This window comes from Corvus hawaiiensis, chromosome 16, assembly GCF_020740725.1.
Source record: "Corvus hawaiiensis isolate bCorHaw1 chromosome 16, bCorHaw1.pri.cur, whole genome shotgun sequence".
NCBI classification, from domain to species: Eukaryota; Metazoa; Chordata; class Aves; order Passeriformes; family Corvidae; genus Corvus; species Corvus hawaiiensis.
The window spans coordinates 10747948-10762052 of NC_063228.1; the positions used below are offsets into that span (position 1 = coordinate 10747948).

The 14105-nt window shown below is 39.2% G+C and overlaps 1 protein-coding gene across 4 annotated transcripts in view; it reads left to right on the plus strand.

Moving 5' to 3' along the window:
• GRIN2A (glutamate ionotropic receptor NMDA type subunit 2A) overlaps positions 1-14105 on the plus strand; it is a 168161-nt gene that overhangs the window by 123271 nt on the left and 30785 nt on the right. For all 4 annotated transcript variants that reach the window (XM_048320666.1, XM_048320668.1, XM_048320669.1 and 1 more), the window contains one exon: positions 4698-4858. In XM_048320666.1, coding sequence (XP_048176623.1) covers positions 4698-4858 — 161 coding nt within the window. The remainder of the gene's footprint in view (positions 1-4697; positions 4859-14105) is intronic.

Consider the following 14105-nt stretch of genomic DNA (forward strand, 5'->3'; position numbering starts at 1 on the left):
TTTTGTCATTTTTCTATTCTGACTGCTAAGTAGGCTTTTATTTCCACAAAAAGCAAAATAAAAATAGAAAAATACTTGAATCAGAAAATACCATCTGTTCTTGTGTGGTCTGCTGATCATTTATTTGATCTGCCACCTTTGTTTCTATTTTTCAGTTCTTCAAACTTTGCCTGTAGCACATGGAGATAAGTCAGGGGAGCCATGCCTTTTCTGATTAAATTAAACAAGTTAGAAGTCCAGAAAAGCAATGGACTATTTCGGAATATTCTTATTGTCATACATAGGTTTTGCCTCCTCCACAATACTGAGGTTTCTTGGATTTTAAAAAATCAAATAATTGGGGACAATTAATGGGAATGTAATCTGACTGATGTTCAATTATTTTTCTCCTCTCTTTGCCATGTTGCTACAATGTTGTTAATAGGAGAACAGATCAGGAATTTACAGGATTTTACTGTTCAGTAGAGAACTCTGACCCTTGCAGGAAGCAAAGCAGTTGCAGGCAAGGGCCAAAAATGTGGGTATAATCAATTTTGAATAACTAATACCTAAAAGTTCACTAATTTATTTTAAAAAAATTTAAAAAACCCAAAACCCACTTCTGGGCTGGGAAATCAGTTTGTTCTTCTTCTCTCCCACTTTTTCCACTGCCACATCTGAAGAGTCAAGCTCTTCTGTCAGTGCTGTACTGCCAATACAGTAAAGTATTCCCAGTTAGAGATACTGGGGTTTCCACATGTGATTGACTGCTCTCTCTGAGCAGCCATCCCTGACCCTCAGCATTCAATATTGTCCCATTCAGGAAATGTGTTGCACTGTATGAGCTGGTTCACCAGGTTTGCTGACACATGATGATAATGTGTTATTTACCCCTTGGTGCTTTAAGACCTCTTTATAGTTTCCTTGTCCTTTGAAATGTTGCTAATGAATTTCTGAATGCCATGTCCTCGGAGTGTCAGCCAGAAATACATGGCACAGCATGTACTGGAGTTAGGAAGGGTGGGTGTTCATAAACTCAAATGATTCAGCAAATGAGAGGAAAATTATATTTTGACATTCTTGTATATGTAATAGGTGTTTAAAAGCTTTGTCTTCATAAAAAGGTACAGAAAATGAGTCCAAAGTATCCAGCAAAGCCGACATTGTTGGCCTTTGTTACTTTTGAGACCATTTGTGCCTATTTCATGCAATGAAAGAGAGAAATATTTGCTAAAGGAGGGTAGGTAGCAGTGCACAGAATTGTCTTGCAAAGTGTTAATCTGCTGGGATTCTGCCACACTTAAGAATTACCTCACGTACACATGGTCCAGGAGCTTCTCATCAACCTTAACAGGAAACCTTAATGATACCACGTACAGGTTCCTTATTTTTGCAAGATTCACAGTATTCTTGTAGCCTTGGCTTTCTGTTCCTGTGCCCTAGGATGGCACAGGTTGTGCCGTGACTGTGACGTGTCTGTGTGACAGCAGAGCAGCAGAGAGCTAAAGGCAGCGTGGCTGGTAGGCAGTGAGGGAGAGCCTCTGACCCCAGCCCCTCTCACCACTGTCCAATATCAAACCCTTCCCGTGCTTCCTGAGGGTGGGCAGGCACAGCTACTGCTGCATTGCAGTAACTGATGATTATAACAACAGCCTTGGAATGATGAAGGACTGATGGCTGTATCTTTGTAGGATCAGAAGTCAGAATGTCAGGTTCCCATCTGGTAAAAAAAGAAAGGAAAGTGTTCAAATATGGGTGTTCTTCTGTCACTTCAAACGAGTTGTAATTCCTGCTATCAGCAGGAGATTATTTACTGTTTTCTACTATATTTGTAATGTTTCCCACGGTTCCTTAAGAAACTCCAGAACAATAACAAACAGCTGCTCTCAACACCAGCCTTTTAAGGCAAGCAAGTAAATCTTTAAATGAAGTCAATATTTAATATTTCTGAAAGAGCACTTTGCTGACTTAATGGAATTGCCAGTTTTATTGAGGCATATAGAAAAATAAAATAAAAGCAGAAGACTGGAGTTCTGTTGCCATGTGCTACAGCTCTGTCAGGTGGTAGAGCAGGGGGAGACAAGAACGAATTGGTTACTCTTCAGAATAACAGTAGATCTGTCCACAACTATGGCTCAAACAAGGGGCTTGTACATTCAATTCAAGAATTTTGTCCATGATTTAAAAGATTAGCATTTCATGAAATGTCTAGGAAGAAAATGGTTTCCTAGCAGACATGACATATTTTGTTTCTCATCATGGGACTTCAGGGAAAATGAATGCATGTAGGGCCTTGATCTTTTTTTTTTTTCCTTATCTCTTGTCTGCCATGTAGATCTTTGCTGCAGTCACAGACAGTGACTGTCCTGTGTACTTCTCCAGGACATGGCAGTTCATGGAATATAAGTTTAATATAATTCATGAAAACTTTATTCACCTCAGATATGAGTGCAGTGTTAGTAAAAAGATTTAAACCTTTCTTTCTTCTTTACAAGTAGTCTGTGAGCAGGCAGTAGTAGCAGATGATGGTTTCAAAAGATAATCTCCTTGTGGGTATTAAAATTTGTTGGTTGGTGCCAAAAATTCCAGTCTGTAGATGGGGTATGGAACTATTCATCTGATTTTTAACTCTCTGACTTTTGAATGAACTTGGGCTTTTTATTCATCCCTCTCTTCTGCAAAAATATTTTTGTCTTCCATGAATGTTAAATTTGAACAGATGTGTTAATTTCTACTATTCCTATGAGAGGAAATGCCTCCAAACATCCTAGATTCATATGAACGTTCTTGAAAAGTGAGACTATTTAAAACCAAACTCCATTTTGAAATTACCAGAATACTCCATCATACTGTCCCTGTTCTCCCAGTTCCCCTGCCATTCCCTCAGTTCACCTGCCATACTAGGAACTGAGCTTGCAGAATGCTTACCACAGCTGAATTTCCAAAAAATTAATTCCAGTGATATAAGGAGCATCAAGTCTTACAGGTCCTGAAATCTACAGTGTTTCTTTAATTATTTTTTCCAGTTCTATTGACTGGCAAATTTAGGAGATACTAGAAGCCATCTCAATACATCAGAGATACATTATCTGTAGATTTAAATAAAGTTGATAGCAAGCTACATTTATATCAGTAGAATCTCTGGACATATATTTAAAAGCAGGGTTTGTTTCAGTGCTGCATAATAAACTCAGAAAGGGAGATAGCAAATTAGACTGAGAACCATGAGTAGTGTACAGTGTAATTTTGGTGCATGGGTCAATTACTATGTGTAAAAGTAGTAGCAAAGTTATAATTTAAACAGTAAAGCTGTGAAAAGGGAAAATGAGGAAAGTAAGACATCTGTTAGCTAAACAAATAGAGAAAAATAGAGTTCATTCCTTTATGCTTTGTCAAAATATGCTTAATTAAAATGGAGCATTTAATTGTAGTTCTGTAACAAGAAAATGGTGTTGCAGCAGTAATTTCACAGTCAAGGTTTGATGGAATTGAAAATACTCCCAGTTTTTGTATAAACCCATTTGTATTCTGTTTGCAAACTGGCACTGGATCTTGGGAATTCTTGATGCTCTGAGACCAAATGTTAAAAAGAAATTTCCTATGGAACCCCAAAGGAATCAGCAGCTGTATAAATATTAGTCATCTCTTGCAGCGCAGGATATATAGATTGCTCTTCTAACTTCAGCAGTAAAAACAGAGTGCATTTTACTGTGGAATTTATGGGTGACTGCTTTTATCAATGCTCAATTCAATTTCCTCATTAGCCAATAGTTCCTCTAATGCGAGTGCCCTTTTGCATTTGTTTCTTAAAGAGACATTTTAATCCTAAAGTGTCCCTTGGGTTTTAAAGGAAGGTATTGAAAAGGCACATAGAAAATCTTCAGGTCTGTTAGCAAAAAGTTTATGTGACATTATTTGAAGGATTGCCAAGTCTGAAACCTGCATGTGCCCTGAGCTATTGCCATTCCTTTGCAGATATCCCCTGGCTGGTTCATCTGTGCTGATGCAATAGTGAGGGTAAAATTGTAGAATAAACCTATATGCCCTCAAGGAAATGGTTTGTAGTTTTAAATGGTAGGGATGAACAGGGACTAGGATTATAGGTGTGGGAACTCCAGAAGCCCTTCTCATGTTGAGCTATGTACTTGCTGAGCCCTTGTGGAAGCTGCAAGAGCTTTTATTCCCCTCCAGTCGTGGTGGAGGAAGGAAACTCCCTCACTGTGTCTCTCCCTGGAAGTGCTTCCTGCCATCCCTGATACCCTCCAGGACTAGGGAACTGGGCTCCCTGTGGAGTACTGTGGATGATCCTTTTCCCATCTTCCTGATGGGGAATCACAATGTCCCAACTGAGGTGGAAGTGGGAAGTGACTATCAACAAAATACTCTTTTCCTTTGGTTTCAATTTACCAGTGTGTTTGGGTTCCCTAGAGGGATGCTGGCAGGTGAGGATCTGCTCCAGTTTCTGCTGTCTTGCCATAGTGCAAAGCATGGGAGAGAGTCACATATGAGTGGCAAAATGGAGTTGGTTTTACTTGGATGTAGATTACATTCAGTCAGTGTGAAGACAGTTTTTGGTATAATAGACCTGAATTAACCCACAGCATTTGCCTAGAAGGAATTTGAGGCAATTTACACAGCTTCTGTCTTTTTCAATCTGAAATTGCCCTTTGTCACATTTTGAATGCCTGAAACACTTTGCTTTTCCACTTTCTCTCTAGTTTCAAAGGCCACATGATTATTCACCTCCTTTTCGGTTTGGAACTGTCCCAAATGGAAGCACTGAGAGGAATATCCGAAACAACTACCCTGATATGCACCTTTACATGACCAAGTTTAACCAGAAAGGAGTCGAAGATGCCTTGGTCAGCTTGAAAACTGGGTGAGCTTTTTCCCATGGTTTTTAAAGAACGCTGTAAAGCTTTCAGAAACAGAGAACTATTGATCTGTACTTACTGTGATACTGAGTTGACTGATGTCAGGCTGACGTGTGGTACATTGCTCTTTTTTTTTTTTCCAACGGCACTCTACAGTTATCAAAAAGGAAAATGACTGACTGTGGTTTCTATGGTTATTTTAAAATTACAATGTAGCTTCAATGTCCTATGAGAAATAGTTTCAAAGGGCAGAATTAATGTTTCTTAAATTTGAAGACAGTACAGTCTCTTGTTACCTTTGCAGTGCTGCCTAATCCTGCTTCTGACAATCTTGGTAAATATTCTGGCAAATAGTATTGTCCTTCTTTCTTAAGATCTCAGACTTAGACTTGAGTGCCATCCATCCTTTTCTCTCTGAAGTAGCCCATTCTGCCTGCTTGGGCAAAGAGAAATTTTCATTCTTAATCCTCCAAAGGTATGAAAGTGACTCATTGCTCATACCATTATTCATCTGGGTGACAGGAATGTGCTAACTCTAGTAATATTTTCTAAACACTTAGGCTTGATAGTAACATGGTTATATTTGTTAATAATACAATAATAATAATTTATCAATATTGGCTTTTTATGTTTTGTTTTGAAGGGAGAAATTACCTTAGTGGATTTAAGTATATGTACTCCAGGGGCTGTTTCAAGGAACATCTCTCCTGCTATTATTTAGGGTGAACACAGGACACGTTTCTTCCTATACTAAAATACCCTGTTACTTTTGGTCCTTTTTGGGGAACTACTTATCCTTCTCCCAAACCTGTATGGGAATGTAATGTATTACTTAAGCAAAACACTTTGAAATCCCAAAGTCTTTCCTTAGAGTGAAGATTCCCTTCTTTAAAAAGTTATCCTTCCAGCTGTTTCCTTCTCTTCTCTCTCGTGTCTGCTGTCTGGACTCTCTCTGCCCTCATTTCTCCAGGGATTCTCAGCTGGAACTTCCCAGGCCTGGTTTGCCCCATCCCAGGACAGATTGTGTGAGATCAGCCTTACCCAGAGGCTTCCAAACTGGAGCTCCCGCTCTGACCAAGCCTGTGCAAGTTACATTTTGTGGGTGACAGCTGCATTTTGCATTAGAGATAGACAGCTGAAGCCTACCATTCCTGCTGGGAATTTTTGAAGAAGGACTTGTCCTAATTTCAGGCATTGTAGGGCCTGTTCTATTGGATGGATAGTTTATTTAGGGGATGTATACTGCTTGTACTTTTCACCAACTATTTGTGCTACTGAAAGCCCTGAAAAACTGCTGTTAGCTTGAAAATCAGGCCACTTGTCAGATACTTAAGTGTCAAAATGGGGGGGGCAACCTGACTGCAGGGTTGTTCAGGATGTTCACTAAAATTCAGGCTGGCTGCTCCTGGGCAAGCTGATGATCCTCCTCAAAAGCTTTACTCCTTTTGACAGCATAAATGATCCATTTTTTACAGATTTCTTTTCCCCTGCTGAAGTTTCTTTCCTGTTCTAAGTGATCTCTCTGTGTGGACACCCCCAGGTGTCTACCTTGCTCCCCTTGACTGATATTTCTGTAGCAGATGGTACAAATAAGCTTCTGGGTCAATACAAGTAACTGCTACCTACAGCTGTGCTCCTTGGAATTTTGTCTGGTGGCACCTGCAGAAGGATTGAACAGCAGGGTGTCAGCTGCTTTCAGACTCAAATTCTTCAAAAACAATTTTTCATTTTTTCTGCCAAATTTTCTGTTCTTCAGCATACAGAACTGTTTCTTCTTCCTCTCCCCCTCATGAATTCATTGACTAAATTCTTTCTCTCTTCCATGTAAAATGTATCCTTTAATCTTTAACTAGACTTGATGAAGTTTTCCTTCCCTCCCTGATTCACTTGATTCCATGATATTTAGTGCATCTGGTCCCATGGAGTCTATGTTTCTGTGGCTCTTTTGAGGATGACTCATCTCTTATTCCTCAAACTGCTTCTGCTTCCAGAAACATACATAATTTCCATTTTCCTCTTGTGTGTGTGTTTTGTTCACCTTACTACAGCTAATTTGTCTCTTTTCATCTTTATCTCTTTCCAAAACTATTCCTGTACTTTTATCTTTTCTTCTTTTTCATTCTCATCCTTGGGGATACAAGAAGCAACTTTCTTTATGCATGGTAAGGCTTGCTACTTTTCCACAGCTTTTTGAAAATGAACTATCTGATAATTTTAGTCATCTATAGACTGAGAAGGACTTGGAAGGAATGTTTGGTTGATAACTGCTGCTGTGAGTTAAAATAAATATAAACTGTGTTATCCCTGGAGAGTGTTTGTATAACCTGTATTTCCAATCTCAATTTGAAAACTACTTTTGCTTAATTGAGGACATGAAGTTTAGTCCCTTTTAATTACTTTTGTATAGTGTTTGATTCTAATTTTAAGGTGGAACAAAAAATACGAGCAATGAAGCAATGCTTAATGACTGAATAATGCCACACATGTGGCCCTTGTGATCTAAATAGAATGAAATGATAAAGTAGCATCTTGTCACAGTTCAGTCTGATTTTGCTGTATCTCAAACAAAGTCTTTTGATCAACTTTAATTAGCATTAGCATCTTGAGATGTATTGGGAATATCTTGATCTTTGAGACCATTGTGTTTAATGGAAATGTTATTGAGTTTAACTGGAATGAGAAAGCAGGGAGGAAGACAAACATAAAATTCCAGATGCACAGATTTCTGAAAACAAATTTAAAACCGAACTGTTGTGGGTTTTTTTCGTGTTGGTTTTTTTTTTTTTTCTTTCTTTCTTTCTTTCAAGAAGTAGAAAATGAGCTGCCTCAGTCCACTTGCTAATGTGGCCAGAAAAAGCCTGGGGTGGGAGAAGTATGGATAGAAATATGTATAAAATAAATGGGGTATTCCTGCCTTTATTTTCTGGTCAACTGTAAGGGTTAGATAAACCTTGTGTTGCGGTATTGCTGTACATGCAGAGGTGAGTGTGCTCACATCTGTGTCTGGGAAGCCTTGAAAACATACCCAGCCCCTTTCTGGTTTCATCTTTGAGAGGTGAAGCTGGTAATGTTTCAAAAATTTATCATACAAGGAAAGCATCTGCCTTTGTTTTTTGTTAATTAGAAGAAGAAACTTCACTGCATGGGCAATAGGCTTGGACCTATCTTGTTCAATTAGCATCAAAAATGTTTGAGATCATCAGCTGAGAGATGCTGCAAATCAAAGTGGATATGAGATTTTTGTGTTAGTCTGACATTGACATTATACCTACTCCCTCAGGTGAATCCCCATAGGGGGTTCAGTACAGCTTATTCATGAAAGCTTGTTAACATCAGGGCTGAAGGCAAAGTTATCAGCTTTATTGGTTTTTCCTCTTTGATAAGAAATCAACCTTTGTTTCTGAAAAGATCTAAAAAAAAAAGTCTGTAAAGACTCAGTATTATCCATCTCTTGTCACTAGGGTCTTATTTCTGAGATTCACAGATATATTTCTCTGGAAGCTGCTGAAACACCATTTGAACAGCAGCAGAACTTTATTAATTAAATGTCTCAGTTTGCAACCAGGCCTGTTAAAAAGCAAGACCTTGTTATTGAAGGTATAGTTTTGAGTTTGAAAACTCAATAGTTTTCAAAATGGCAAAATATTGTCCCTCCTTCAATGCAGTTCACTGCTGAAAGCAATCATGATCTTACAAGCTTGTCAAAAAGTGTACTTGTGTTTTTCACTAAATTTCATGCATTTAAGGGATCAGGTAGTCCATGTGTGCTGTGCTACGTGCAGAGCTTGGGACTGGTCCTTAGGTAGGACCAAGCAGCTCAGGGCTTCTGTAGGTTTTTGTTCCCTAATGAGAACAGAGATGGCAGTTGTTGCCCTGAGCATTACTCAGGAGAGCAGAGTCTGTAAGGCATTAGCTAATGTGTTCTTGGTGGGAACATCCAGCTCTGCCAGAGCCATGGAGGCTCCTCTGAGCTCTTTAGATGTTTATTGATCAAATGCAGCCTTCAAAATGCATTGCAAGCATTTCTGTCCATGCTGCATTTAATTGATCTACATTTCTAGAACTCTCTGTACCAGGGAGACAGATCCTATTGATTTTGCTCCTTGAAGAGAAAATAAGTTCCCAAATAGGAAGTTGTTAATTATTGTGTTATGTTTGCAGGAGCTCTTTGGGTTTGCTTCCTTCTGTTTGCCTGGCTGTATTTTTCCTGAAGAGATTATAGTTAAAGAATACCATCTTTTTGCAGGCAAAGCAAGCTTCCAGTTGCAGTTCTCTGGTGTGGGTTGTATGAGCTCACAGCTCTTGAGTTGCAGTGTTTCTATTTGCGGCTTTAAAACTGTCAAGAGGAGAAATTGCAGTGGCAATAAACTGGAAATGCATTTCATATTCTCACCTTTGCCCCAGCACATCTACAGTGGAATATAGTCTGGGATTTAACTGCTAATGGTTGAAATGAGAAAATTTAATTGGGAGAGTCTCTTTTTACTGTAGGGATAAAATGGGAAATGTTTGCTTGCCTGTTGCCCGTCACTTCCTTTCAAGGGAGCTGCGGGTACGAATCCCTGGTGTTCTCCAGGCAAGCAGCCCCATGTACAGCTGCAGATCCCCTGGCTGTCAGGAGTGCTTTACAGCTTTTATTGCCAGCCACAGCTGTGACTGTGTGCTCAGGGATTTGATGCTAAAGTTTACTTGGGACTTCATCTGCCTTCCTGTTAAAGACAGCAGTGCTTATGTTGATAGACATCGAGTTGAGTACCTTATTCCCGAGTCCTCTTGGACACGCTGATGGAATTATGGAGCTGCTTGGAAAGGCTGCTGTGGTGGCAGCAGGTCTGCACTGCCAGAGCCTCAGCAGGCACGGCCTCAGGTGTGCTGGGTTATCAGATGTGAGGGGTTGTATCCCCACGGTTTACGAGCTGCCCCTGAGGAGCTGCTCTCAGCCTGCAGGCTGTCCTGAGCTGTCACTTTGGTGGGGACACATGATGGTTCTTTCCTCAGCATCCTTTAATGACAAGTATAATGCCAGCAGAAACACCTGGAAGCATCGAACTGAGAGTGCAGATGGCACGAGGAGTTTTTCCTCCCTGCAAGCCCACTCTCCCCTGTGAAAACAACATGATTATTAACATGTGTTATAGAATCTTATGGCACTAAGCAGGGAGAGTGCAGGAGAAGACCCCAGAAGGCCCCAATGGCCTTTTAACCCTGTCTGTGTGTTTATTGGCCTGAATTGGATTTTTGTTGTTCTCACAGTGATTATAAATTATCCAATTCACAACTTCACACACTCTGTTATTTGTTGAACAAATACAACCAGGTCAGAGGCTGAATTGGCAGCTTCTGCAGGGTGGCACAGGCATAACCAGGAGGCAAACATCCCTGTTTCTGTCAGCTGGAGCATGGTTGGGATTGTGCCCAGCAGGTCCTACTGTTAATTAGGTCTGCCAGTTAAAGTAGTGATATGCCTAAAGTTAAAATCAAGCCCAATGTGTCTTTTAGGCAGCCAGCTGACATCTCTCCGCTTCAATGCAAAACCAATTTCAATATTTTAATTTTATTTTTACAGAAAAATTGTCATCAAAATTTTCACCAAAGGAAAAACTTCCTAGTTTTTGTTCATTCTGTGGTTCATGCCTTTTCACCTCAGAAGAGGAGGGCAAGCTGTGAGAGAAGATGTCTGTTTGAAAGAAAAATGATATATTTTTATTTTTCATTAAAAGCACAAATTTTTCATTGTTCTCATGGGGATACAATAGCAGCTTACAACCAGAACTCACAGAAATGTCTAGCACACAATAAAATGTTAAACTTTTAAACTAGTGGCTCAATATATTTTTTACTGTTTCTGGTTGACAAGACCTTGCAGTATTTGTAATAGGGAATACGCACTTTTCTTAGACTTTTAATGGTACAGTACATAGAGCAATTCTTTAAGCAAATGTTTAAGAATTTACCAGGGATGGTTGATTCTGAAGAGTGTTTGAGGGAGAAAGAAGAAGGCCTGTAGGCAGCATGAGATATCTGTAGTCATAATAATTTATTGCTTGCAACCCTCCAGGATACCTGTTATGATACATGACGAGAGAAACTGTACTGGAGACAGCTTTAGCTTTATGCAACTGAATTTTAAAATAATGCATCAAATCATTTTATATCCAGCTATAAGTCTAAAACATGATGTTTTCCTGCTTTCACATGGACTGCTTGTCAAAGTTCCCTATTCTGACTCTGCTTGCGTTTTTGCTTCTCCAAAGCTTCAAAAACAGAATTTAAAATACCAAATGCAGCAACTGAAATAGCCAATTTTTAGATGGGTGATCTTTGCTCTAATCATGTTTTTAAGGTGTCACTGAAACAGCAGCCTGTAGTTGAAGTACGTCCTGATCTTAATGAAGAAGGAGTGATGTTCACCTCTTTCAAAATGTTTTCAAAGTGCAGAACTCTTCTTTGGGGCTACTCAAAACTTATACACCAGTTTAAAGTAATAAACCTGAACTTGTGTACTCACTTGTCATTCGAAAATATTTTCTTGTGTCTGCACGTGTTGTTATTACAAAGTTTATAATCTAAGATAGGAATTAGCCTTTTTTTTCTCTCAAGGCAAGCACTGATGAATCCAATTTATATCTCTAAATGTTGTTTCAATAAGGAGAAATGTTTAAAAAAATAACTATCTATATTTTCATCAGATATATATGACAGTAATTGAAAGGATTTTTATCAGGCCCTGAAAGGGGAAATAATTGTGCCAGGTGATCCTTCCTTTAAGGGGGTGATGAATGCAAAACATGAATGTGTGATGTAAGGTGAGAAATTAAGATTTCAGTTAATTCACTGCCAATGTTACTTATAACTAATGGTCAGGAGTATGAAATAGCCTAGAGGACTGATTTATCTACCTCCTGGGTTGCACTATTTCCATACAAAGGCACCTGTTGGACCATTTTTCTGGATATAACTTCGGGACGTTTTTGAAAGCTGACGCTTAGAAGAATCCATTTCTGCAGCTGGTCTAAAAACCAAAATAAAAAATAAATAAAGCTGTGAGACAGGACCATGGGAACTCCTTAGAAAAAAGCTGAACTGAACTTTACTTTTCTCAGCCAAATGAAACCTGAGGCTGAGCTGGCCCATGTCCGAGGCACTGATGAGTTCAAACAGCTTTTGCAGTAAGTCATACATGGAGTATCACCTTCTATGCCTGCACACTTCTGCCTCGTAGCTGGAGTGGAAATAGAAATGTAAAAAACCTTTGGAAACTGTTGTGCTGTGGTCTTGACAAGTTGAAATAATCACAACTGTTGGCCGCATAGGATTTTATTTTTGTTAAGGAAAAGTGATCATGGGTTGGTCTCTCTTTGCCCTCTCCTCTCTCTCTCTGTCTCTCACTCTGTCTTTTCCCTGTTTGGCACCAGGCCTTTGTAAAGTTCAGTAGTGATTGATGGAATATTGCATTTGTGGAGTTAAACTTATGTGGTTATATTATGGAGATCAGATGTTGTGAATACCAAAGTAAGTGAGCTCAGAAAGAATTATTGTCATAATTAGGTCCCAAATCTAATCCAGTGAGGATTTACTGTCCGTATATGGGTACTCTCATCATATGTACACAGGGGGAAACATCTAAGTCAAAGAGCATGGAAAAAAGATCCCAAACTACCTGGGAGAGTCAGATGTTTGCTGTGCTCCAGAGTGTCTACTTATCACTATCAATCTTGACAGTAAGCACTAAATTATTGTACAAATACAAATACACTTTCCTTAAAACTGTCTGAAGGAGCTAAAACCTCGATAACGGTTTCCTTCCTGACCTTCTGTAAAAAACATCTCTGCTAAACAGTTTGTCCCATTCAGGATTTTCTGTCCTGGCTGACCAAGTTCAGACAACTTCTGCAATCAATAACTTCATTTAATTTGGTATCAGATGGCTGGGGTAACTTAATTTCAATTTACATTATGATGCTTTCTGTGGTGCTTTAATCTAATGTTTGTTTCGGTGTTCACTCTAATGTTCATTTTGGCATTGAGCTGTGAGGGGAATGATTTCCAATGGGTGTTTCAGCTGTAGTCACACAAGCTAAGAACTGGAAAGCTAGTTTGCAACTGGGAAACTGCTGTCTGTGCTGAAGGACTGCAGAGATGTGAAAACATTTAAATTTGCTGTTCCATCTAGGAACATTTTTCAGAAGGATCTCTTCAGTATCAGTTCTGAAATCTAGTATCTTAAAAGAAATGTGTGGCTAGCTTTCCTGCTTTTGCTGCTGAAGTGAGCAGAGTTCAGTGCTACAAGCTGCCAGTACAGACTTTAATTCTCCCTATGGCAATTCCATTCATGGCAGGATTTTCTGGCATCAGTTTTTCTGATGCCTGATTCCTGTTTCCCCATAACTTTCTGTCCTTTCAAGAAAGGCAGTTATTCTCATATTCTCATAATTCTTACATTTTCAGGAATTTCTTCATGGCCATAAGAGAAATCCATTGCTTCTTTCGCAATTTGTTTTTAAAGAAAGACAAACAAACAACCCTGTGTCTCCTGTTCACCTGATGCATAGAAACTTGCCTCTAGGAAAAAAAGAATTAATTTATTTCAAATTCCTTTACTCAGTACCTGAATGCTCTTCTGGAGTTGGGTTTTTTTTTTTTCTTTTTTTTTAAGGTTACTTTCTTTGTCTGCTTTATCATTTTTTAGCTAATGCTGTTATCTATCTAATATCTCTAAATATCACAAATAGGCTGGAAATAAAATGAACAGGTGGAAGTAGCTGTGTGCCATCTAGCCCCTCTTTTGAGAAGCTATTCTGAGTTTTAGTCTTCATTTGATTTGGGGTTGAGATCAGGTACTTGGTGAGCCGTGCTGAATTTATCCTTCATTATGCTATTGTAACTGGGACAAAACCTTTAATCTAAAAATATATTCCCCCAACTCGGCTCTTCAGATTTTGTGTTTTGATAAACTGATGTGTTGCAAAAACTTCTTGGCTTGGCTTCTAAGATGTGAAGTGGGACAATCTTCCATTGTATAAATTAATCATAAAGGCACACTAAATTTTCCATTATTTTGTTGCTAAGGGAAATGTTACTGGGACTGGGAAGGTGTGTGGGCAGAGGGGTGGTGGATGGGAGCTCCCATGACTCAGGAAGGGAATGTGCCCATGCAGGTAACTGCAGCCTAGTGAGGTTCACAGTGGATTTTCTGGCAGCTGGGATTGCCCTGATAGGTGAGGTGAAGCCTCCACAATCCCTCGTGGTGGT